The sequence below is a fragment of the Panthera onca genome, chromosome B3, assembly GCF_046562875.1.
Source record: "Panthera onca isolate mPanOnc1 chromosome B3, mPanOnc1 haplotype 2, whole genome shotgun sequence".
In the NCBI taxonomy this organism is placed as follows: Eukaryota; Metazoa; Chordata; class Mammalia; order Carnivora; family Felidae; genus Panthera; species Panthera onca.
The window spans coordinates 52,469,729-52,495,183 of record NC_138344.1 but is presented as its reverse complement, the minus strand read 5'-3'; the positions used below and the strand labels follow the sequence as shown (position 1 = coordinate 52,495,183).

At 39.5% G+C, this 25,455-nt stretch overlaps 1 protein-coding gene across 4 annotated transcripts in view; it reads right to left on the bottom strand.

Moving 5' to 3' along the window:
* DMXL2 (Dmx like 2) overlaps positions 1–14,527 on the bottom strand; it is a 152,659-nt gene extending 138,132 nt beyond the window's left edge. For 2 of the 4 annotated variants that reach the window (XM_078448609.2, XM_078448611.2), the window contains exon 1: positions 13,945–14,527. In XM_078448609.2, coding sequence (XP_078304735.1) covers positions 13,945–14,031 — 87 coding nt within the window. In that variant the 5' untranslated portion in view covers positions 14,032–14,527. The remainder of the gene's footprint in view (positions 1–13,944) is intronic. The other 2 variants (XM_078448608.2, XM_078448610.2) reach the window with 1 other exon arrangement.
* Positions 14,528–25,455: the final 10,928 nt, after the last annotated feature.

Here is a 25,455-nt window from a genome sequence, read left to right as displayed (position 1 = left end):
AAGTGTTCAAATGAAAGAGTTGCATGTGTCTCCTTTTTTTTTTTTTTAACGTATTTATTTATTTATTCAGACAGAGCGAGTGAGTATGCAGCCAGGTGCACATGCACAAAAGCAGGGGAGAGACAGAGAGAGAGGTGGGGAGAGAGAATCCAATAGGCTCCATGCTGTCAGCACAAAAGCTTGAGGCAGGGCTCAATCTCAGGAATGGTAAGATCACGACCTGAGCCAAAATCAAGAGTCAGATGCTTAACTGACTGAGCCACCCAGGGAGCCCTGCATGTCTCTCACTTAAAATCAAAAACTAGAAAAGATTAAGCTTAGTTAAAAAAAAAAAAAAAAAAAAAGGCATGTCTAGAGTTAAGATAGTCCAAAATCTAGGCCTCTTGTGTCAAACAGCTGGCCAAGTTGTGAATGCAAAGGAAGAGTTCTTGAAGGAAACTACAAGCGCTTCTCCAGTGAACACCCGAAATGATAAGGAAGTGAAACAGCCTTACTGCTGACATAGAGAAAGTTTTAGTGGTCTAGACAGAAGATCAAACCAGCCATAACCTTCCCTTGAGCCAAAGCCTAATCGAAGGGAAGGTCCCTACTTTAATTCTATGAAAGTTGAGAAGCTTCAGAAGAAAAGTTTGAAGCTAGCAGAGGTTGAGTCATGAGGTTTAAGTAAAGAAGCCACCTCCATGACATAAAAGGCAAACCATGCAAGTAATGATGTAGAAGTTGCAGCAAATCATCCATAAGATCTAGCTAAAATAATTAATGAAGATGGCTATACCAAGCAACAAATTTTCAAAGTAGATAAAAGAGCCTTATGTTGGAAGAAGATGCCATCTAGGACTTTCATAGCTACAGAGGAGAAGTCAATGCCTGGCTTCAAGGGTTCAAAGGATAGGCTGACTCTCTTGTTAGGGGCTGATGTAGCTGGTGACTTAAGCTGAAGCCAATACTCAACTATTCTGAAAATCCTAGGGCCCTTAAAAATGATGCTCAATCTATGGGCATTGTATGTAAGCCAATTTGACAATAAATTATATTTCTCAAAAAATGATGTTCAATATACTTTGCCTCTGCTTTACCAATGGAACAACACAGTTTGGATGACAGCACATCTGCTTACAACATGGTTCACTGTACATTTTAAGCTCACTGTTGAGTCTTACTGCTCAGAAAAAAAAAGATTCCTTTCAAAATATTACTGCTCACTGTCAACACACCTGGTCATCCTGGAGCTGTGACAAAGAAGTACAATGAGATTGGTGTTATTTTCATGCCTTCTCCCACAACATCTATTCTGCAACCCATGGGTCAAGAAGTAATTTCAACTTTCAAGTCCCATTATTTAAGAAATACATTTCAGTTCGGATGACCACTGGGTATTATATGTAAGTGATGAATCACTAAATTATATTCCTGTAATAAACATATTTTGATTTAAAAAAAAAAAAAGAAAAATGCATTTCATAAGGCTACAACTACCATGGATAGTGACTCCTTTGACAGATCTGGGTCAAGTAAATTTAAAGCTTTCTAGGAAAGATTTTGTAAAATGTCTCAAAAGTTAGTTTGTCTGATGTTTCCTCATGATTAGATTCTGAGGATTATCACAGAAACATCACAGTGTTCTTCTCATTGCATTTTTTCAAGAGGCACAATTGTCAATTTACCCCATTCCTGGCAGTTAACTTTGATCAGTTGATAAAGGTGGTGTCTGCCAGGTTTCTCCTCTATAAAATTATTTTTTCCTTTATAATTAATAAGTACCTTGTAGAAAGATATTTTGAGGCTATGTAAATAACTTGTGACTTATCAAAATTTACCCACTAGTTTTAGTATCTACCGGACATTTCTTGCCTAAAGTTACTACTAAGATGGTTGCCAAATGGCAATTATCTAATTCTGTCATTTCATTATTTGTTAGTTGGCTTTATGGGGCACCTGGGTGACTCAGTCAGTTGAATGTCCGACTTCGGCTCAGGTCATAACCTCGCCTTTGTGGGTTCAAGCCCTGCATCAGGCTCTGTACTGACAGCTCAGAGCCTGGAGCCTGCTTTAGATTCTGTGTATCCCTCTCTCCCTGCCCCTTCCCTGCTCATGCTCTGTCTCTCAAAAAAAAAAAAAAAAGAAAGAAAGAAAGAAAGAAAGAAAGTTATTAGCTGGCTTTCTTCTGTAAGGAAGAGTTTTCTTTATTTATTTCTGTACTTATTTATATTAGTAAGGGTCATGGATTCTTACCTCATACAAAGGGTTATAATCTATTATTGTCACTTATCTCTATGCTCTAATTGTCCCTGATTGGGCGAATAGGAACTCTTTAAGTTATTAGAAATGGTAAATAAATTCAGTAAAATTACAGAACATAAAATTAATACCCAGAATTATCATAGTTCTGTTTCTATACACTAGGTAGTAGAAAGGGAAATTAAGGAAACAACCCCATTTACAAGTGTACCAAAGACAATAAAATACCTAGGAATAATCTAACCAAGTTAAAAGACCTGTACTCTGAAAACTATAAAACACTGTTGAAAAAAATTGGAGATGACACAAATAAATAGAAATATACTCCATGCTCATGGATTAGAAGAATTAATATTGTTAAAATGTCTATACCACCCAAAGCAATCTACAGATTCAATGTAATCCCTATCAAAATATCAACAACATATTTCACAGAACTAGAATAATTCTAAAATGTATATGGAAAGACCCCAAATAGCCAAAACAATCTTGAAGAAGAAAAAATCTGGAAGTATCACAATCCCAGATTTCAAGATATACTACAAAGGTATAGTAATCAAAACAGTATGGTACTGGCACAAAAACAGGCACATAGATCAATGAAACAGAATAGGAAGCCCAAAAATAAACCCACACTTATATGCTCAATTAATCTACGACAAAGAAGGCAAGAATATACAATGGGGAAGACAGTCTCTTCAACAAATGGTATTTAGAAAATGGGACAACTAGATGCAAAAGAAGGAAACCAAGACCACTTTTTCACACAATACACAAAAATAAACTCAAAAGGGTTAAAGACCTAAATGTGATACCTGATACCATCAAAGCCTAGAAAAGAACATTAAGCAGTAATTTCTTTGACATCAGCCTTAGCAACTTTTTTTTAAGTTTATTTATTTTGTGAGAGACAGAGAGACAGTGTGAGTGGCTGAGGGGTAGACAGAGGGGGAAAAATGGAGAGAATCCCAAGCAGGCTCCACACTGTCAGCACAGAGCCCAATGTGAGGCTTGAGCTCACAAAATTGTGAGATCATGTCCTGAGCAAAAATCAAGAGTCGGACACATAACCAACTGAGCCACCCAGGCGCCCCTGCCTTAGCAACATTTTAAAAAATCTCTCTCCTAAGGTAAGGGAAACAAAAACAAAAATAAACTATTGAACTACATCAAAATAAAAGGCTTATGCACAGCAAAGGAAACCGTCAACAAAACAAAAGGACAACCTGCTAAGTAAAAGATTTGCAAATGATATATCTGACAAGGTATTAATATCCAAAATATATAAAGAACTTATACAACTCAACAGCAATAAATTTTCTATATTCCTTCTAAAATCTTTATCATTCCGTATTTCATACCTACATCTGTAATCTGCCTGGAGTTGTTTTTTTTTTTTTTTTTTGTAAATGGGATGACACAGGGGCCAAGTTTTATTTCTTTCCTATATAGATAAGATGTCCCACAAAAAGATCAATCATTCTGTACTGCTCTACCATGTCATCCTTGACATAAATCAAACATGAATAAATGTGTGAGTCTGTTTCTGGTGTTCTGTTTTATTACTCTGATGTATTTGTTCTGAGGAGGCTACCACACCATCTTGATGTTCACGACTTTCAAGTCTTGAGCTGGACAAAGCAGTCCTCTCATTTGACTGTTCTTTAAGACTGCCTTATCTATTCCTGGCCCCAACTATTCCTGTAAAATTTAGCATCATTCTGTCAAATTCCACAGAATCCTCGTAAGATTTTGACTGGCAATATATCAAAGCTATGAATACATTTGGAAAGAATTGATAAATTTACAGTAATGAATCTTCCAGTCCATAAATATGGAATTTATCTCTCTAAAGTTTTACAAATTTTGACCATAGAAGTGTTCTACATGCATCATTAGACTTACTGCTAGGTCCCTGATATTTTTTAATGGCATGAAAAATAGTATCATAGTTCCAGTTCTAAATAGAACCACAATAAATTATGTCTCTCCCACTGAATGTAGCCATAAAACATGAACAGAATGCATGAAGCTGCTATTTGAGGACTCTGAAAAGTAAATGGTAGCAGGTGAACTACGAAAAAAGATCAAAATTTGAAGTCTACCATACCAGCACTGAGTTTAACTAAAGTTAGTACAAAACCAAGAAGCAAAAACAGAGAGCTCCAAGAGAAACCATTTATTTTTGGCTGAAGAAGTGGGAAAAATAGTCTTAGTTTTCAAAGAAAGGAATGGAGAATTCTCCATTTATCCTTTCCTTTCTCCATTTTCTCACATTCCAGCCCCCAAGCAATCCCACAGCTCCCATAAAAGGAGCTATGATTCCAAGAAAGTGAGGTGAACCCCCACTGCTTTTTTTCTTTCCCTATCGTACTGCTACTTGGCACTGAACACAGGTACACACCCAGGGAGTATAGTGCAGAGTAACTAAAGTCTCAACTCTGCAGCTAGGGAACCACAAAGGGGAGCCCTAGAAACCAGAAAGTGCTAGGGAAACCACAGAAAAGGAAGAGCTCAGAACAACGATCCAATAAACTTTGTTTATAAACTCCTGGGCTCCATCCCAGGCTACACATGCATAGATCACACCTTAAAAAGAAGAGCAAAAACCTCTGAGAACTGAACTACAGGAAAGGCCACTGACCAGGTCCTTTACTGGCCACTAGGAGGAACATACACAGGATATATCTTACTGGGACTCAAAGGCTTTAAAAATGGAACTGACATTGAAACAACAACCCATAGAAGGCTGGTGTGAGAACTTCCAGCCTAAATCCAAACAAGTAGACTGTCTGCTAAAACAAAAATATCAGCATTCTCTGTAGGATTTACACAAGATCCAGAGTTTCATAATTTAATGTTTTTAAAAGTCCAGTTTACAGGGGTGCCTGGGTGGCTCAGTCAGTTGAGTGCCCCACTCTTGATTTCAGCTCAGGTCATGATCTCACAGTTTCATGGGTTTGAGCCCTGCATTGAGTTCTGCGCTGACCACGTGTGCAGAGCCTACTTGGGAGTTCTCCTCTCCCTCTGCCCCCTCCAGCTCGCTGTCTCTGTCAAAATAAATAAATAAACTTTAAAAATAAGTAAAAGTCCAGGTTACAATCCAAAATTACTCAGCAATACAAAGAACTAAGAGAATCTCAACTCACAAGGTAAAGGAAAAAAACAATCAACACACCTAGATGTTAAAATTATCAAAAAAAAAAAAAAAAAAAACATTAAAGTGGCTACAATAAAATGCTTGAAGAGGTACAGGTGAACACTCTCAAATCAGTAATCTAAGCTTCCATCTTAATCAATTAGAAAAGGAAAGCAAAACAAATTCAAAGCATGCTGAAGAAAGGAAATAACAAAGAGCAGAAATCAATGAAAATGACAAGAGAAAAATAATAGAAAATATGAATAAAATAAAAATCTGGTTCTTTGAGGGGGGCCTGACTGGCTCAGTCAGAAGAGCATGTGACTCTTGATCTTAGGGTTGTGAGCTCAAGCCCCACATGGGTGTAGAGATTACTAAATAAATAAACTTTTAAAAAATCTGGTTCTTTGAAAAAGAACAATAAAATGCATAAACCTCCAGGAAGACAAAGAAAAAGCGAGAAGAAACAAATTATGAATATGAGAAATAAAGGAATACCAGCACTAATCTTGCACACATTAAAGAGGTAATACTAAAACACTATAAACAATTCTATACACATAAATATGACAAAGAAATGGATCAAAAACGCTAATTCCTCTAAAACAAGAAACTACAAAAACTCACCCAAGATGAAATATATTACCTGAATAGTCCTTTAACTGTTAAAGAAATTTTAGTAGATTTAAAGAATAAATGACAACAACTCTATGTGACCCCTGACAGAAAATAGAAAATGAATACCTCCAAACTCATCTTATGAAATCAGCAGTACAATGATACCAAACCAAACAAAAACAATACAAAGGGGTGGGGGGTGGGGGAACTATAGATCAATATCTTTAATGAACAAAGATGCAAAAAGCCTCAATAAAATACTAGCAAACTGAATCTAGCCATAAAGAAAAAGGATAATATACAAGTAATACAAAGCTAATTCAATTCACAAAAATCAATGGAATCCACCATATGAACAGTCTAAAGAAGAAAAATCACATGATCATATTAATCAGTGAAGGAAAAACATATGACAATATTCAAGATCCCTTCATGATAAAAATTTCCAGCAAAAATGGAATAGAAGGAAATTTGCTCCATCTTATAGGACATTACAAAAACAAATAAAACCTAGTACTAGTCAGTGCAGTAACTGCAATAAAGCAAATTAGACATGACTGAAATAGGATTAGCAAATGGATTAGAAGAAACCATCCAGAATGCCACAAAGAAGGATAAAAAAGAAAACAGAAGAGAAAGGATATTAGATATAGAAATAAAGTGATTAGGTCCAATATATGTTTGATATATTTCTCTCATAAGGTCAATGGGGAAGAGGCAATTTTTAAACAGATATTACCTGAAATTTTTCCAGATTTGATAAAATACATCAATTCACGATTCAAAAATCTCAAAAGTCGCAAACAGGATTGACACATTCACAAGATTTTACTATGACACAACATAGTAAAACTTCAGAAAGACAAAAAAATCTAAAAGAAGCTAGAGGAAAAATACAACTTTTAAAGAAGCAGTAGGCTGGTAGCCGACTTCTCATCAGAAACATCAGAGGCCAGAAGACAAAGGACTGACATCTTTACGGTGCTGAAAAGAAAATACTGTCATTCTCTACCTAGCAAAAATACCTTCCAAGAATGAAACAAAATGAAGACATGTTCATGCAAACAAAAGATGACATTACAACACCAACAGATCCACACCAAAGGAAATTCTATAGAAGCCTCTCCAGGAAGAAAGAAAATGATCCCAAATGGAATGTGAAAGACACAGGAGGGAATAAAGAATAAAGTGATAATAAATACATAGGTAAATGTAAATAAGCACCAACTATGTCAAATAATAATAAGATCTTACAGGATTTATAAACATGAAGACTTATCACTGAAGGAGAGATCATAAGCAGGAAAAGAGTAAAAACGTTATAAAGGGTCCCTGTATTGCCTGAAGGACTGTCATGCCTGAGCAGACTTTGGCAAGTTAAATGGCAATTTAAGAATACAAGTTGTAATTTCTAGGATAGAAGCAGAGTATACAACTTTAGGACTACTACAGGGAAAAAAGGGAATGAAAACAAAATCATTTCAAAAGAGGGAAGGAAGGAGAAAAAGGGGTGCTAAGAGCAAAGGGGACAAATATGAGATGGTAAAGTTAAACATGAATATGTCAGTAATAACGTTAAATATAAGTGAATTAAAAGTTCGGGGGTGCCTGGGTGGCTCAGTCGGTTAAACGTCTGACTTTGGCTCAGGTCATGATCTCATGGTTCATGGGCTCCAGTCCCGTGTCAGACTCTGTGCTAACAGCTCAGAAGCTGGAGCCTGCTTCAGATTCTGTGTCTCCCTCTCTCTCTCTCTGTCCCTCCCCTGAGCATGCTCTTTCTCTCTTTCAAAAATAAATAAGCATTAGAAAAATTTTAAGTTCTAGTTAACACAAAAAATTAAATCCAAGTATAGGATATTTAGAAGACACAATTCTGAAATGCAACTACACAGAAAAATTCAAAGTAAACCAACTGAGCCACCCAGGTGCCCTTCCCCGGTTTTTCTTAAAGTCACAGGATGAAGACATCATGACTTAGTACAAATTAAATTAAATCCTGAGAAGCCTGACTTTCTAGAGAAAGTGGCCCTAAAGGAATGTCTTCACTGATAATCTAAGAAGGTATTATTTATAGTTTTCAAATCATTCCACCAACTTATCATGTACTTAGTGTTTAAAGGAGTCTCCCTCTATGCACTGGCCCTTTTATACCTACTGACTTCTCTATCAGAGGGATAGGAGATAAACATCTTATTTTGCAGGCACTTAGAATGGGAGGAGAGGAGAGCATTAAACAAGCCCTTAGCAATCATGAAATGAGAAGTTTTGAGAAGAAAAAGCACAGGCAATTGGGTTCACATATATGCATCAAGTCCCAGGGTAACAATGAGCTATATCTAAGAGAAAGAAAATACAGTCATACCACCTGTGTAAGTTGCACCTGCTTCCTCAATAACAGGTTCTATATCCTGTTACATAATGAATTAGGGTTTCAGAGCAAAAATGTAATACAAAAGGATTCTACAAAGTCAAAAAGACTGAAAACACTAACATTTCTATTAAAATATTTGACTTCCAAACTTTCTTTAAAAAAAACCCACAAGCTTGAAAAGACTTATTAAATGTGAATTACAGATATTTTCTATCATTATCCCCTTTTAAATACTGCTTTGCTTTCTGTCATAGAAGGAAATTAAATTGGTCAGGCATGACTTGTTTTTCCACTGTGCCACTGCGGTTGTAACCCAACACCCTGTGCTCTTTTTGATAATTAAATACTGAGACTTTGATTTGTTCTAAAAACTTCCCAAGACCCAAGGTAAGGTACTGATTGTAATTTCAAAAGTCATCTTTTAAATACCTCAAATCCTAAGAACATAAAGTAGAGAAGTAAGTATATCTACAGGGTCGAAAACCTGAATACAATCACATTGGCCCCATCTCCCACTTCATATTGCACTGTGACAGTCCGGGGCAACTATTATCTACCATCCACTGAGGGTACAATCATAAACAAGAGCCATCTTCTCCACTGTGAGCCCAAAGAAGACACACGATTTCATAAACACTCTGCGTAGCTTATTCCTTGAGCCAGAAAGGACGTCCCTAACTGTAAAGTCAGACCAACTGTCTTATAAGTGGAGAGGCAATATACAAGAGACTATAACTTCACCACAACCGCATTACAGTTCTGGTCCATTTTCCCTTTCGCCTCTTACAAATGTCTAAAGAAGTCCATACAATGCTCATTCAGGGTCTGAATACTTAAAAAGAACCTAATTTAAGAACCTCATTTTACAGATGAAAACCCTAAAAAAAAGTTTCAATACTTTATCCAAGGTCACTTAAGTTGTTGGTCTCTGACCACTCATTTCTAAGGGGGCATTATTTGGGACTTGTACCACAGTTTCTGGGTAGCTGCTAAGAGTCTCCCTGCTATAAGCAGGAAGGCTAACTAACAATCTACACAGGGACATAAGTAAGAACTTATATAACCTCCTATCTACCTACAGGTTCACACCAAACACATGCCCACAAAAAACTCTGAAAGGTATCAATGTACATAAACAAGAAGCTACTCTGCAGGAATAAACCAGCTGTCTTTTCTTGGAAAACAACTCCACTCTAAATTCTTGACTGCTGTCTTTCCCTTTACTATCAGCACAGGCTGTCAATAGCTGTAAAAGTTGTTATAGACACTGATAACCCACCAGCTAAAAAAGCACTCTTCTGTCCAACTTCCCCACTCTCCTGGCCAAATGTGATCTCTTATTCTTGAATTCCCACAAGAATGTAAGTGCCTCACAACACCACACAGCCAGCCAGCTGTGGTTAAGTACATGTCTTAACTCTAAGTAGATAGCAGGTTCCCATACTTCTTCAATAAACTCCCCGAAATCACTACTATGCGTTTTTGTTCTCTTGATGTTGCTGTTGCTGTTAATCTCCAGAGAGCCTCATAGACCTATGTGCTCAACAAACATTTGCTAAATGGATATAAACAGGCTGATCATTTTCCAAATTTGGTGTTGACATAATTCTAGGACTGGAATGTTATTATACCACAGTAGAATTAAAATATATCTAAATGCCAGGGGGGGAAAGGTCATATAACAGTAACTTCTAAAGTTTAAATGAATGTTTTTGCATTCATTACTAACTTTCTGGTGGTACTTGAAAAAAAAAAAAAAAAGCTAAAAATCTATAGGTAACATTTGCTAATTATATTTTTCAACATTCTGAGGGTGTTTTCTTATTTACTGAGGTAGTCTTGTGGGGGCTTTTTTAATTGTTTTGTGAAGGAATAGTCACCCAATAATTTACCTGTTATATCACACCATTCCTTGGCTTTTGTTGTTCTTGCCATTCAAAAAGGCCTAATACCTTTCTGTCTTTACAACTGTCAATCTTAACATGAAATCTTTTATCTTCCCAACTATATGTGATCTCTTTCATCTGCCTTACATTATAATTATGTATATCATTTTTAATCTCTACCAGTATATGACCCTGGTAGGGAGTGAAAATGACTAATTTTTTTAAACTTTGATTAGTGTGTTGAATTCATATCAGACTGGAGTAACATCAACTGTCCCTATATAACTGAAAATACAGTCTGTACCCCTTAAGGCCAAAATGTGAAAAAAAGTTAAACTGTATTAATAATCATGTACCATCATTATTTTAATTGATATCTTAATGCTTACAGAAAAAATTTTAAAAACCTAAAGACTATTTTTCAGGAAAGCAATAAAAACATAATTAAGGAAAATTAACACTATCTGTTACATTAAGCTCTAAAACATTCACTTATAAGAAGGTAGCTGGGAATGTCTCACTGACCAAATACAGACAACAAAGCTCATACATGGCAAAATCATCTCCTTGGACTAGCTGGTACCTGATTTACTACAGGATAACAGTATTTCCAGAACTTAGATCTTGAATGATCAAAAGATAATATATACAACCACACTTATGAAATCATAATTGCTTTTAAAAACTACTAACTGCCCAAACACAAGTGAAAAACCATCCTAGCACATGTTAGCACTACAGATACACACATCACTGGGACTGTCCACTACAAACTGCACCACCATGACAACATAGCACAGATTGGGCCATGGTGACATGAGCAGTCATTCACAACCCAGTTGATCACACCACCCACTACCCACCACGCACAGTGCAATATATATAACACACTGTTTTTCAACTACAATGTTACGAACACTTCAAAATTCTTTTAGAACAATTCTTTTTTAAAAACTTGTAGTTTGTAAACTCTGAAATAAATGATCTACTCTATTTTGAAAAGATCCTCAGGTTATCATCAAAGATATCATTAGTTAAAACCCACTGTCTACTTGCAAGACAGTCTTTCTTTCCACATTGGCCACGTTTGTGCCTTTCAAACATACACATACCCTTCAAAGCAAGTACTCTGATAGGAAAGAAACATACTACAGAGAAAATCCTTCCAGATGAGAAGTCACAGGACCTCCATTCCAGTCCTGGCCAGTCCCCTTTTTAGTCATCTGACCCAGAACTAAAGTTTTTCATCTGACTGCTATACAAAGCAAATGGCACACTCTATGTAAAAGAGCTTTACTCTTGTTTTTTTATTGTTTATTTTTACTATACTAATGTAGGCATTCAGTTGATTGTTAGTTGATTCTAGAGTACGTGAAAACAGCTTGTTCTCAATTTTTTTTTAAGCAAATCTGTTCTTCTTAGAGTCCAAAAGGTCATTTGTACTTCATGATGAAATTATAACTGGATCAGTTCATTCAAAACTAAGATATTAAAATGATATGGTGTGCAGCATGTGTCTGTAAATGCCAAAGTGCCAAAATAATCAGACTCCTAGGCAGGCTCCTAGGCTTACTCCTAGAAGTAAATTTTGAGTTATATTTAGGAAAATAAAAAGGGTTCTTGTATTGCAACATAAAAACGCAGGGCAGAGTAAGATTAGTAGGTCTACAGCAGAGGGGCCAAGGTGAGGAGTACATATAATCAAAAATAAAGTCAAAGATGACAAAAGAATATCTGACAAGTTGAAATCTCATAACACATCTAACAGGAACTCTTAATATTCTTGAGCCAAAAATGATATGGTGAAATGGTATTTGAAGAAAATTATCCCAGCAGCTGTGTGGAGGATGAACTTATCAGAGAGGAGTGTCAGGAAAACCAGTTTACAAGTGTTTATTTTAAGTAATACAATTTAAGTACTACAATAAGATGGTAACTAAGAAGATGAAAAGGGATAAATCTGATAGACACTGTAAGGAGTCAGCCACCCTTGGTGACAGGTTGAATTAGGGAGGTGGTAAAAGACTTGAAAATGATCTCAAGGTCCTGGTCATGGGTGGCCTACATCATAACCACACCTGTGCAATGCTGACAGTTCTTGCACTGGCTTTTCCAGACTGCATCTGAACCTCTTTAGCTCTTTTCACTGTTCCCACAGAGACACTGCTCCACTTAGGTGGAAACAGAAAACTACCACCACCATGATAGTGTGGAAATACCCTATAATCCAAGGCTCCAGATTTCTCGATGAAGGAAGCCTACTCTTCTAAGGCTAGGGAACTTTCTCCCCACCTACAGAACTGGGGAGAGGGGAATTTCCTCTCTCGATGCCCCAAACTGTCTCTATACACTTGAAGTCCAGCTCAATTCTACACAGATTTTTAGATACAAAACACAGATGACACCACTGATAGGTCATGTGTAACAAAATAAGTCAGCCAAATTATATCCATAAAGGTTCATTCTAAACTGAAACAAAGCAAAGTTGATTACATTTAAAAATTAAAACGGCCAAAAGGCAATCTTATGGGGTTATTTTTAATGTATCGTAACGATAGATAAATTCTGTTCCAGAATGCACTGTGCTACATAATGATTCTGCAGTTTTGCTGGAGCTTTTCTTATTTCTGCAGCTTTAAACACATGCTATTGGAAAGCAGACATCAAAGTGTTTTCCTTGTGTAAAAAACATACCATTAAGCTATTTCCAATTTTATCAAGCACAAGTTATCAATAACAATGTGTATTTGATCAAGATCTTATGACTACAGTGTCTTCAAAGAAGGATCCTGAATAAATTTAATAAAGAAAAGGAACTTGTTTTGATCCCTGGGAGTCTGTCTATGGGTAAAAAGAGGTTCTAGGGCTTAGTCAGAATTAGCTGTAATAACAACATCCATTCTCCAAAAGGACTGATGGTCCAAGCTCATTGAGAAAACATGTCTTTTCCATCGAGATATTAAAGATGTTCGAATACATTATTGTTTACACACACTTTACCCGCACAAACAAAAAAAACAGTTATAAAATTTTCTCATTGCCTTAGTTTAAAAACAAATAAACCAGCCTACCTTGCAAACGGATTATATATTACCTAGGAAGGTTACCAAACTGATCTCGTGATAAAAAGCTCTCCAAGCCACTGTCACTCTAACCCTTCCATTTAGATTTTTTTCGGGGGCAAAGAATGAAATGCCCTATTTCCTTGTTCGAATTAAGATTCTGCATATCAGGAGATACAGAAGATCAGGTCGTATCAGGTTTAAAGCCACAGGCGGGCAAGGGGAGCCAGGTGCAGCATCGCCTTCATGCTCCGAGACAAGACCAAGTCTTCGCCTCCACGCCGAGAGCAGGTGCGAAAAGGACACTCTGGGGTTTCAGCTACTGCAACCATCTTCCTCCACCGCAGACCCGGGGCCGCCCTAGGAGAGGAACCTTCTAGTCCAGTCACCCCTGGGGGCCCGTCTGCTGAGGGCAGACGGCGCGGTGGATTCCTAATCCTTTCCCCTGACGGGTAATTTCCTACACCAGCCCAGGGATTCACAGTCCCACGCCCGCCCCCCGAAATTGGGCTGCAAAGGGAGCGCAACTGGGGCCCACCACCACCTCACAGCCTCCCCTGGGAGGCGTGGGCCGGGACAGGGGCTCCCAACCCCCGGTCTTTCCCTCTCGAGTACCCGGACGCCGCTCACCGTGAAGGGGACATCCCCGACGCTGCCCACAGAGTAGCAGTTGTCTCCAGGGTTGACAGCCCCGGTGAGGACCTGATGCAGATGCATCTCCGAAGCCTGGGCTGCCAAGGGATTGCGCGAGAGGAGCGACGAGCCACGCGCCCGGCTGCGAGAGCGCTTCCCCCTCCGCCTCCCTGGGGACCCACCCGGCGGCGGCTCCGGCTTAACGCCTCGCCCCCCTCTTGCCTTCCCCCTTCTTCGTCCCTGCCATGGGAGCTCCTCGACCGCTGCCGCCGCCCGGATCGCCGCTCGGCTGCGGAAATGCCCGGATGCTCCCACTGCCTGCTGCACCGGCGCACAAATGCGGGAGGAGCGCAAGGGTGCGTGTACGGCGGGGGCGGGGGCGGGAGTGGAGGGGGGGGGGTGGTGCCGAGGTAGCGCGTGAGCCGGGAGCGTGCCGGAAAGGACGCTCCGCCCGAGAGAGAAGGGCGGTGCGCGCGCCCACCCCCAAGGGAGCCACAGTAGAGTGGGAGGGCAAACCCCTCCTCCCGCTGCTAGGCTTTTAGCTCAGTCCCGCTCCCCGCCGCGCATTTGCGCGTGCGCGCGCAGTGGTTTCCAGGGCAATTGCGCGCGCCGCGTGGACCCTTGTCCCGGGATTGCGCGCGCAGACCTGCGGGAGTTCCCTCGGAGCCTCCCGGCTGCGGCCAATGGGGGCGGGGCGGAGCAGAGGCCGCTCAGGGCCACGCAGCAGTTCTCTGGGGACACGCCTCTGTGTTTAATCCACTCCCTGGTACACTGTGTGATGGTCTGGGAAATTGACCTCAGGAGGACGCCTGTCACCGGGAAATTCCACCTCGGAAAATCTTAGATCCTGTAGGGCTTTTTTACACTTAAGTACGTAAGGTATTTAATTTTACATAAACAATAAAGGCATCTTGCAACTTATTGGAGAAGCCGTACTCTCCTGACAGCAAATTATTTTGCTCCCACCTTTTGTCACGGATGTTCTAGATAGCGAAAGGGCCCCCTAGAGACAGGTGAATCCTCTAGACTCTTTTTCGTGCGTGCTGTCATGGATTCACAGAATCACCTGATTTTTCCACTGTATGCTAAACTTTGGGTGGTTGATACAGGAATCAGATCCCTGCTCCAGGTAAATTCATCACCAATTTTTGAACCTATACTGTGTAAAGGTATGGGCAAGGGAATAGAAGGGATTCCAAGACACAACTATCTAAAAAGGCAGAATGCCCAAAGTGTTGGGATTGAGACACAATAGTTTATGGACCACTGAAAAGGAAGAATACTTCTGACTAAGGGGATGAATGAGTAAAGTGTTACAGAGACAGTGACGTAAATTCTGGGTAGAATTTTGGCAGGTTGGAATGGACGAGAAACTGCATTCAAATAGAGAAAATAGCGTGATCTAGAGGTATAAAATGACAGGATGTATTAGAGAACAAAGATTAATGTTTGGGGCAGATGATATATAGAGTGGGGAAAGGAAATGATACTTAGCAACATAAGGGTATCCAAGAGGTAGCTTGTGGCCTGCCTGAACAAGGACGTCTTGAATGCTCCCTTAAGAAAAGTTTAGATTTCATTCTGAATGCAGTGGGGACTCCATCAAATGTTTCTGCGCAGAAATTTCTACAGTCAGAGCTGCTTTAGGAAGATGACTTTGTAGCACTGTGAAAAATAATTAGAAGTGGGGTGGGGGATAGGAGAGGGGTGTGAAGATAGGAGGCAAAGGCCTGGCAGAGATTGGTAGTGTGTTTCCTGGAAAAGAGAAGGAGGAGTCAAAGATAGTTCCCAGCAACCTAGGGCATTTCCCTTTTATTTTTCATTTAGTGGCATAACTTCCTCCAGTCACCCAGACTAGAAACCACAGAGCCACTTTGGGCTCCTCCTGCTCCTGCCCATACCTAAGGGTCCCATGCCGAGGTCCCTAATTCATGACCCTGGGCATTCCCCACTGCTATTTACTTTCATTTCTGACCTCATCTTTTCTCATTCAATTGCCATAATGGCTTCCTAACTAGTTTGACTGCCTTCCATTTCTTTGCTCTCCAACACAATGCAGCCAGAGAAACCTTTTTAAAGGAAAAAATTCCTCCACTTAAAATCTCCACCCCTTGCTGGTTAAAGTCTAACCTCCTTAGTTTGGCTGACAAACCCATTCATTCTGGCTTCTGTGGAATCTTCCTGTTTTATCTCAGGATATTCCTTCACATCCACTATTCTCCAGCTCCACTGAGCTATTTGCTGTTTTCAGAGCATACTATGTTCTTTTATGCTTGTCTTGGTTCATGCTCTTTGCTTTGTCTGGAATGCCCTTCCTCTTATTGACCCTATAAACCACAGTTTAGTTTAAAAGTCACCTATTAGGGGCACCTGGGTGGCTCACTCAGTCTGTTAAGCACCCGACTTTAGCTCAGGTCATGATCTTGTGGTTCACGCCCCACAAGTTCAAGCCCCGAATCGTTGGGTTCTGGGCTGAACGCTCAGAGCCTGGAGCCTGCTTCAGATTCTTTGTCTCCCTCTCTTTCTCTGCCCCTCCCTCGCTCATACCCTGTCTCTCTCTCAAAAATAAATAAAACATTTTTAAAAATTTTTAAAAAGTCACCTATTCAGTAAAGCCTTCCTTATCCCCCCCCCCCAATACTTTAGGCTTCCACCTCTTGAAGCACACATATATATCACTTATTGTTTTGTGTCCGTTTCTTCAACTAGAGTCTTAGATATTTTATGTCAGGATCAATTGATCTTATTTTCTCTGTTTCCCAGCACCTGAATCATAGCACAGCTGATCCTTGAGCAATGCAGGGGTTAGGGGAGTCAACCCCCAGTGCAGTAAAAAATCCACATATTACTTTTGACTCTCCCCAAACTTTACTAATAGACTACTATTGACAGGAAGCCTTACAGATAACAAAAAAAGTTTATTAACACATATTTTGTATGTTATATGCATTACAATAAAGTAAGCTAGAGAAAAAAAGGTGTTTTTAAGAAAATCGTAAGGAGAAATACATCTACTATACTGAACTGTATCAAAAAAATTCTGTGTATAAGTGGACCTGCACATTTCAAACCCATTGTTTAAGGGTCAACTCTACTTTATTTGCTGAAAGTCAAGATTTGAATAAGAGCACCCAGTCTTGCAAGAAAAATTTATGGGGTAGATAAGTACCTTTCATTGTACACATATTTATTTGTGTTTATGAAAGTGTTTAAAATATTTTACAGTAGTTTTGTGGAGGAAAGTACTACATATATAGTGTAGTGTAGTATACTAAGTTCTAGGGAATCACAGATTTTGTATATTTAATTATATACCACAAACATGAATAAAGGAACTAAGTCACATAGCTAAAAAAAAAATGGTGAAAATATAGTAGACAACAAAACACACACAAAAATATTCATTTAATGAAGACCAACGTTATACTTGAAGTATCATGAAGGCAAAAACTGGTGCTATGTCTTAGTACTAGCAACTGAAAAGTATGCCACAGTATCAAATAAATTTGAGAGAATTCTTATATATATATGTGTGTGTGCATATATGTGTATATATGTCTTATATGTGTGTGTATATATATATACATATATATATATGTAGCACATATCAGTATATATTGGTATAAAGCAAGCAGGGTTAAATAAAACAAATTTAAATAAATTTTTATAAGAAGGTTTAATACATATAGACAAACATTTCAGTAAAAACCAGAACAAAACATACAGTAAAATAATAAATTTGAAGAAATTTCAACATCATGCTCATACTTAGGGTTAAGGCAAGTATTTTATTAAATAATAATGCACTTTGACTAGCAGGGAAAAATTCAATATGTGTTACAGAGGCTAGTATTTTAGTGAATAATACCTGCATAACAAGAAATGAACATTGTGAAGATTTTGATCTTCACCCTCAGAGAATCAGAGAAATATTTTCAAAGCTTTAAAGCCATTGCTATTACTAGATTCTAGAAGAATCTCTTAATCTTCAACTTTCACTGCATAGAAACTGAGTCAAAACCATCATCAAACAATAAACTATGCTGATATTGTCAAGAACATTACTAACTCCATATTATTTAAACCATTTCACAATTGGCTCTTGTTTTACAGCATTCCGTGAAGTTTTGACCCATTGCACAGTTGTAAAACTGTAAACCTCTTCCTTCTTCCTTTTGGTATCAACTCAAAATCTGAAGCCTGCGTCTACTTGTTCCTCTCTACCCTCTTGAATCCTTTAAATGACTTCTTGATAGCAACATTTCAGGGATGCAACTGACTAAGTCTCCTGGAATTACACCCAAACCTTTTGTTGTCCAATCCAACCAACCAAAACTCCTTCCAGGCAAGTTTCCTTAGTAGCCCACCCACCACATTTTAATTGCCCACAATTCATTTCTTCTTCATTCATCTAACCTTTTGCATAGACCTAAAAATAAAGTGGGGATACTTTCTTCTGATCTGGAAATGGCTTTCTTTTAAAAATTAGAAAAAGTATCAGTTTAAAAGTATCAATTTTGTGTCATTAACAGAACCTGCCAAAACAACTGTAAGGTATAATTTCTCATGTCCGCAAGTTTTAATGATAAGAAATGTTGTACCTCTGGGACTGGGTTTAATGGAACACCGGATGTCAGAGGGACTTAGTTTCCCAGCAGTAATCACATACTCATGTGTACTAGATATCTATTACTGTGTAATAAATTATCCCCAAAGTTAGTGGCTAACTTCAACAATAGACATACAGTTTCTGCACATCAAGAATTCAGTAGTGGCTTAGTTGGGAGGTTCTAGTACAGAGTCTCTCAAAATGTCAGCTAGACACTTAAAAAGGAGCTAGACACAGGGATGCCTGTGTCTCAGTTGGTTAAATATCTGGCTCTTGGTTCAGGTCACGATCTCATGGTTTTGTGAGTTCAAGCCCTGAATGGGGCTCTGTGCTAACAGTGCAGAGCCTACTTGGGATTCTTGGTCGTCCTCTCTCTGCCCCTCCTCTGCTCACAGAGAGTCTCTGTCTCTCTCAAAATAAATAAACTTAAAAAAAATTTTTAATAAAAAAAAAAAGCTAGACATAAAGACCACATATTTCATGATTCCATTTAGATTGGGTTTTCTGAAAAGACAAATATATAGACACAGAAAATACATTAGTGGATGCCTGGGGCTGGTAGAGGAGAGGGAAGTAACTGCTAATGGGCATGGGGTTTATTTTGGCATGATGGAAATATTCTAAATTTAGATTGTGGTCATAATTGCACAAGTCTATACATTTACTAGAAATCATTGAATTTTACACTTAAGATTACTGAATGTTATGGTAAATAATCTATAACCTCAATAAACCTATCTTTAAAAGGAGTGTCAGCCCGAACTACAGTCATCTGGAGGCTTGACTGAGACTAAAAAAAAGACTTTCCAAGATGACACACTGTCGTGGCTGGCAAGATGATACTAGTGGCCTCAGTTCCTCACTGTGTCCTCTCAGGGCTGCATGAGTGTACTCAAGACCTAGCAGTTGGCTTCCCAAGAGCAAGTGATCCAAGGGAGAGATCAAGGTAGAAACTGCAATATCTTTTATAACCTAGCCTCAGAAGTCACATACCACCTCTTCCACCACATTCTACCAGATACACAGGCTAGCCATGATTTATGGAGAATATTTCCCAAGAGAGTGAATACTAGGAAATGGGAATCACTGGGGGCCTTCTTGCAGGGTAACTGCCACACCACACAACTCAGGGATTTTATCTTCAAGTATCAAGAGGCATCATTTTTGTCAATCTTATTCCTATCTACAGAGGTAAATGAATTTCTACTCACAAATATAGGTGCTATAATGTTGATCTTTGATATATCTGTGATTATCTGTTCTTTACTGGTGAACTATCTATATGTTTTAAATATTGAGTTTTAATATTGAGTTTAGTATTGAGTTTCCCAAGTGAGTAATTTGTTTCAGGGATCTAATACCCATATTTTTATTTATTTATTCATTTGTTTTAATTTTTACATTCTACATATGAGTGAGATCATATTGTATAAGTCTGATTCTGCTTTCCATTTCTTTTTTAAAATTTTTTTTAACTTTTTTTTTTTTTTTGAGAGAGACAGAGACAGAGACAGAGCATGAGCTAGGGAGGGGCAGAGAGAGAGGAAGACACAGAATCTGAAGCAGGTTCCAGGCTCTGACCTGTCAGCACAGAGCCCAACGTGGGGCTCAAACCCACGAACAGTAAGATCATGACCTGAGCTGAAGTCGGACGCTTAACCAACTGAGTCACCCAGGTGCCCCATCTACTTTCTATTTCTAATACCCATGTTTCTAAATGTTTCTTCTAGTTGTAGAGACCTTATAGTTTTCTTAGAGATGTCTAACACTTTAAGCTGCTATTTTCTTCAGTTGATGGTAATGAACACCCTGACTCCCTATTACTAATTCATTTTGCGAAGTCTATTATACAGCCTGAAATTGATGTAATAGCAATGCCTTCATTGTTTTTGAGTCACAAGATGTAGTGGTAACGTATTTTAATCTAAAATATAGAGGGAATGATCCTATTTCAGTTATCTATTACTGTGTAACAAACTACTCTGAAACTTAGTGGTTTAAAACAACAATGATTTATCATTTCTTACACTCTATGGATCAGGCAAAGAGTTCTGCTGGTTTCACTTGGGCTCACTCATGGATTTGCATTCAGCTGGAGGCATCACCTGGGATAGAAGGTCCAAGATGGCTTCATGGCTGAGAGTTGATGCTAGTTGTTAGCTGGGGTGCCTTGTTTTCCCTCACCACAGTCCCTCCGTAGGCTAGACAGACTTCCATACCAGTCTCAGGCCCAGGCTTGAAGATCATACACAGAGTTCCTTCCATCATGTTCCTTGGTCAAAACAAGTCACAGGGTCACCCCGATTCAAGAGAGAGGGCAATAAATCCCATCTTTTGATGGGAGGAACAGAAAAGTCATGTTACAATGGGATATAGGAGGAATTATTATAGCCATTTTTGCAAACAGTCTTTATTACAGACCCAAATTCTGCCTCTGATCATTTCTATGACCAATGATTTATCATTTTTGCTTTGTTTGAATTAAGAATGCCCTTATAGGATGAAAATTTTTATGTATTTGCAATGATCCTTGCAGTTTTGTGATTTATAAGACATATATATTTGGTCATTCAGATGACCAAAATATATTTCTTATATATATTTTGTCTTCATCTGCAGTTCCAGCCTCACAGCCCCCCAAACCCTTGGAATTTCGTAAGTGTCGAGAGTGATAAAAAGTGTCTCTTGAGGAGGTGACTTTTGGACCTCACCTAAGAATGGAGGCTCGTTGCCAGAGAAACAAGCCAGTGACTAGAGGGTTGGTACTTTCAGTCCCACCCTGCTCCCACCTCACTTCCAGGGAGGAGAGAGGGGCTCAAGTTTGAACTAGCCTAAGGCCAATGACTTAATCAGTCATGACAATTAATGAAACCTCCATTAAAAACTCAAGAAGGCAAAGTACTGGTCCTTTTTTGAAGAGCTCCCATGTTTGAGAAACCAGAACACTTCTACATGCCACCAAACTGGGCCCCAGGCTCCACGAAGACAGAGGCTCTTTCATTTGTGACCATGCCCTATGTATCTCTTCATCTAACTATTGGTTTGTATCTTTTGTCATATCCTTTAATAAACTGGTAAATGTAAGTAAATGTTTCCCTGAATTCTGTGAGCTCCTCTAACAAATGAATCTAACCTAAGGAGGAGGTCACTGGAACCTTTAATCAGTAGCTGGTTGGTTCAGAGGCACAGGTAACAGCCTGGGGCTTGCAACTAGCATCTGAAGTGGGGAGTGAAAGGCTGTCTTTCAGGACAACCCTTAATCTGAGAATCTGATACTATCTCTGCGTAGATAGTATCAGAATTGAGTTGAATTCTTGGAGACCCTGCTGGTCTCTGAGAATTGCTTGATGTTGGCGGGGAGGTGGGGCATTGGAATTGAGTCCAGAACCCTAAAAGAATGTCCTTCTCTGCTAGAGACAGCATCAAATTACTATCTTCTTGGTGACTACACCTCAGAATTTTCACTATTTAACTCACACCTTAAACTTTTTAGCTTTTTGTCTCTAATATGGATACACTGAACCCAGGGCAATTTTCAAACACCTTTTTGAGGAGGCAGAGATGAATCTTATAAGCAAGTGAATAAGGTAAATTGGTTTTTTTTTAATTTTTTTTAATTTTTATTTATTTTTGAGAGAGACAGAGACAGAATGTGAGTGGGTTAGGGGCAGAGAGAGAGGGAGACACAGAATCTGAATCAGGCTCCAGGCTCTGAGCTGTCAGCACAGAGCCCGAGGCGGGGCTCGAACTCACAAGCTATGAGATCATGACCTGAGCCGAAGTTGGTCGCTCAACTGATGGAGCCACCCAGGTGCCCCAGGTTAAGTTTTGATCTAGTTAGATTCTTTTGTTGCCAGGCTCTGAGAAGACTGATCATCTTAGAAGAATTGTAGCAAATGGCTCCTATCTTTGCAGGCGCTATTTATGATTGTACTGTGAAAAGTAAGATGCTCTACAAATATTACTGATTTTCTTTTTTTTTTCTCTTTTTAAATTTTTTTTTAACATTTTATTTATTTTTGAGACAGGGAGAGACAGAGCATGAACAGGGGAGGGTCAGAGAGAGGGGGAGACACAGACTGAAACAGGCTCCAGGCTCTCAGCCGTCAGCACAGAGCCTGACGCGGGGCTCGAACTCACGGACCGTGAGATCATGACCTGAGCCGAAGTCGGATGCTCAACCAACTGAGCCACCCAGGCGCCCCTGATTTTCTTAAATATCAATGTTTAATGGTTGATAAACATTTAAGTGAGAGCTTAAATGGAACTAATTTTATCCAAAATATTTTGTCACTATAAATAATTGTTATGCAGAGTAGACTAGATATGAACTGACCCCTGCTTATCTTTCCAACTTCATCTTTCAGAATTCCTGACCTCTAAATATATATTGCAACCACCCTACAGTGCTAGTAGTTCCTTTGATCTTTCAGCCTCTGGAAACTTGCTACTTATCCTATGTAGGACTTCCCTAACCACCATCAGCACCACCTCCACCACACCCTTTGCCTGACTAATTTCTACTCTTCATTGAAAGTTCACTTCAGAAGCCCCCATCTCTGGGAAGCTTTGCCCACTGTTAATTAGATCCCCTGTTATGCATTCTGATAGGTATTTCCTTACCTTTCCTGTCCAGAGGGCAGGGACTGTGTCTTGATGCCAATTGTTGATTGCCTTCTCCCTTATCTGCTCTCTCCTCATTATAGAATCTTGAGTTTTCAGCTGGGAAATAGTGTTGCTAATGAGATGTTAGCTGAAGGTGAAATACACAGCAGTTTCTGGAACTTTTTTTTAAAGGGTAGCTATCATACCCTCTATGCCTCATCCTTCCTTTATCCTATTTCCCTAAAATATAGATGTGATGGCTGAAACAACATTTTGGAACATGAGGATGAGCTTCATCCCTAGGGATGGCACAGTAGAAAGTTGGAAGCTTTCCACTGAGTCCCAGACAATCATGGAGCCCCCTCGCCAGCCATGGACTTCTACATCTAGATTTTTACATGAAAGGGAAATAAACCCCTGTCTTGTTTAAGCCACTGTTTTTTGTGCCTCTGTTAGAGCTGTACATAATTCTAATTCATTTTTAGTTTTTTTTTTTATTTTAAAGCCTGGCAAAGTGCCTAGAACATAGTAAGAACTCAAGAAATGTTTATTAAGCCAAATAGTTATTAACTGTATTGGGGGTACATTATGTAAATTGAGTTAGTAAAAATCACCAATATTTTAGAACTTACATATCTTCCCAAAGCCTCAGAAAACAAAAAAACACATCCTCTGGGGAGTGGCAGATGGTGGTTATGGGGATAGAAGGCTAGTGGCATTGAGATAAGGGATAAGAACTAAACAATAGTTGGAATTAGTTATCAAAGCTAGGTATGGCCTGCTGAGTGGTAAACAGACCATTCTATGCCTCTGGAGAAATGAATTAGTTCTTGAAAAAATAAATGAAAAAAAAATGAATTAGTTCTTGAAAAAATAAAATTTTAAATAGGGAGCAATAAGTTAACCTGGCCCTAGACTTACAGAATAAAATGAACATAGTGTTCTTACTGCCAAGAGAGCAGGCACTATGGTATTCGGATCACCAAGTACTGTATAGTACACTTACGGATGGCTAAGATGGTCAGAGGACTGGCCCCCCTAACATCACATGCCCATAGAGAGGTGACAGGAGACAGAAATCAACACTTCCTCGTGGTATCCCTTCCTGTAATAAAGAATTCGTATCTGGGGGCAGAAACAAGAAAGCTCTCAGGGGGTCTGGCTCCAACAGTGATGGTAGTGACGGCATGTATGTACATGTATGAGGGTGTGCTGATATGTGTTAGGGGTTAACAAAAAAAACTAAAGTTCTTTTTTTCCCTTTTTTAATGTCTGTTATTTTTGAGACAGAGAGAGAGAGAGCATGAACAGGAGAGGGGCAGAGAGAGAGGGATACAGAAACAGAAGCATTCTCCAGGCTCTGAGCTGTCAGTGCAGACCCGACACAGGGCTCGAACCCACAAACTGTGAGATCACAACCTTTGAGCTGAAGTCGGATGTTTAACTGACTGACCCACCCACATACCCCCAAAAAACTGAAGTTCTAAACTGACTCCTTTTAATCTAGTTCTAAATGTTGCAAGCACATTTGTATAGGCATATTTCTGTGACCATGTATGAAACAAAATTATTACAAAATGTTCAGGAAGAAGAGCAGGGAAAATGGCGGCGTAGGAGGACGCTGGGCTCACCGCGTCCTGCTGATCACTTAGATTCCACCCACATCGGCCTAAATAATCCAGAAAACCGCCAGAAGACTAGTAGAATGGATTCTCTAGAGCCAAACATAGACAAAAGACCCACAGAAGAGGGCAGGAAGGGCAGAGAGGTGGTGCGCAATACACGGACTGGCAGGAGGGAGCCAGGTCGGTGTAGGGGTAGCCCGCCAGGCAAGGCAGAGCCCCTGAAGTCTGGCTTGCAAAAGCTGAGTGGCCAGACGGGGTGTGTTCTGACAGCCAGCGGGACTTAACATCTGGAATGTTATAAGTCCACAGCTCTGCTCGGAGAGCGGGAGGGCTAGAGGACAATGGGAGGGAGAGTTGTTGAGCCCCGGAGGACAGAGCTCAGCTTGGCGGGGAACAAAGGTGCTGGGAAGCGCCATCTCCCTCGCCCATCCCCCAGCCAAAATCCCATATATCAGATGGGAATCCCAGTTCCCATCATGGAACTTGCTTGCACCGTGCAAACACGGATGCTGTGCTTCTGTGGATCCATCCCTCCGAGGGTCTGCCTCCCTCCCAGTGCCACAAGCCCCCTCCCGAAGCAGACCACTGAAAGCAAAGCAAGCTGAGTCTGCTCCTCCCGCCCCTGTGCACCTTGCCAATCCACCCCGGCTAATACGCCAGATCCCATAG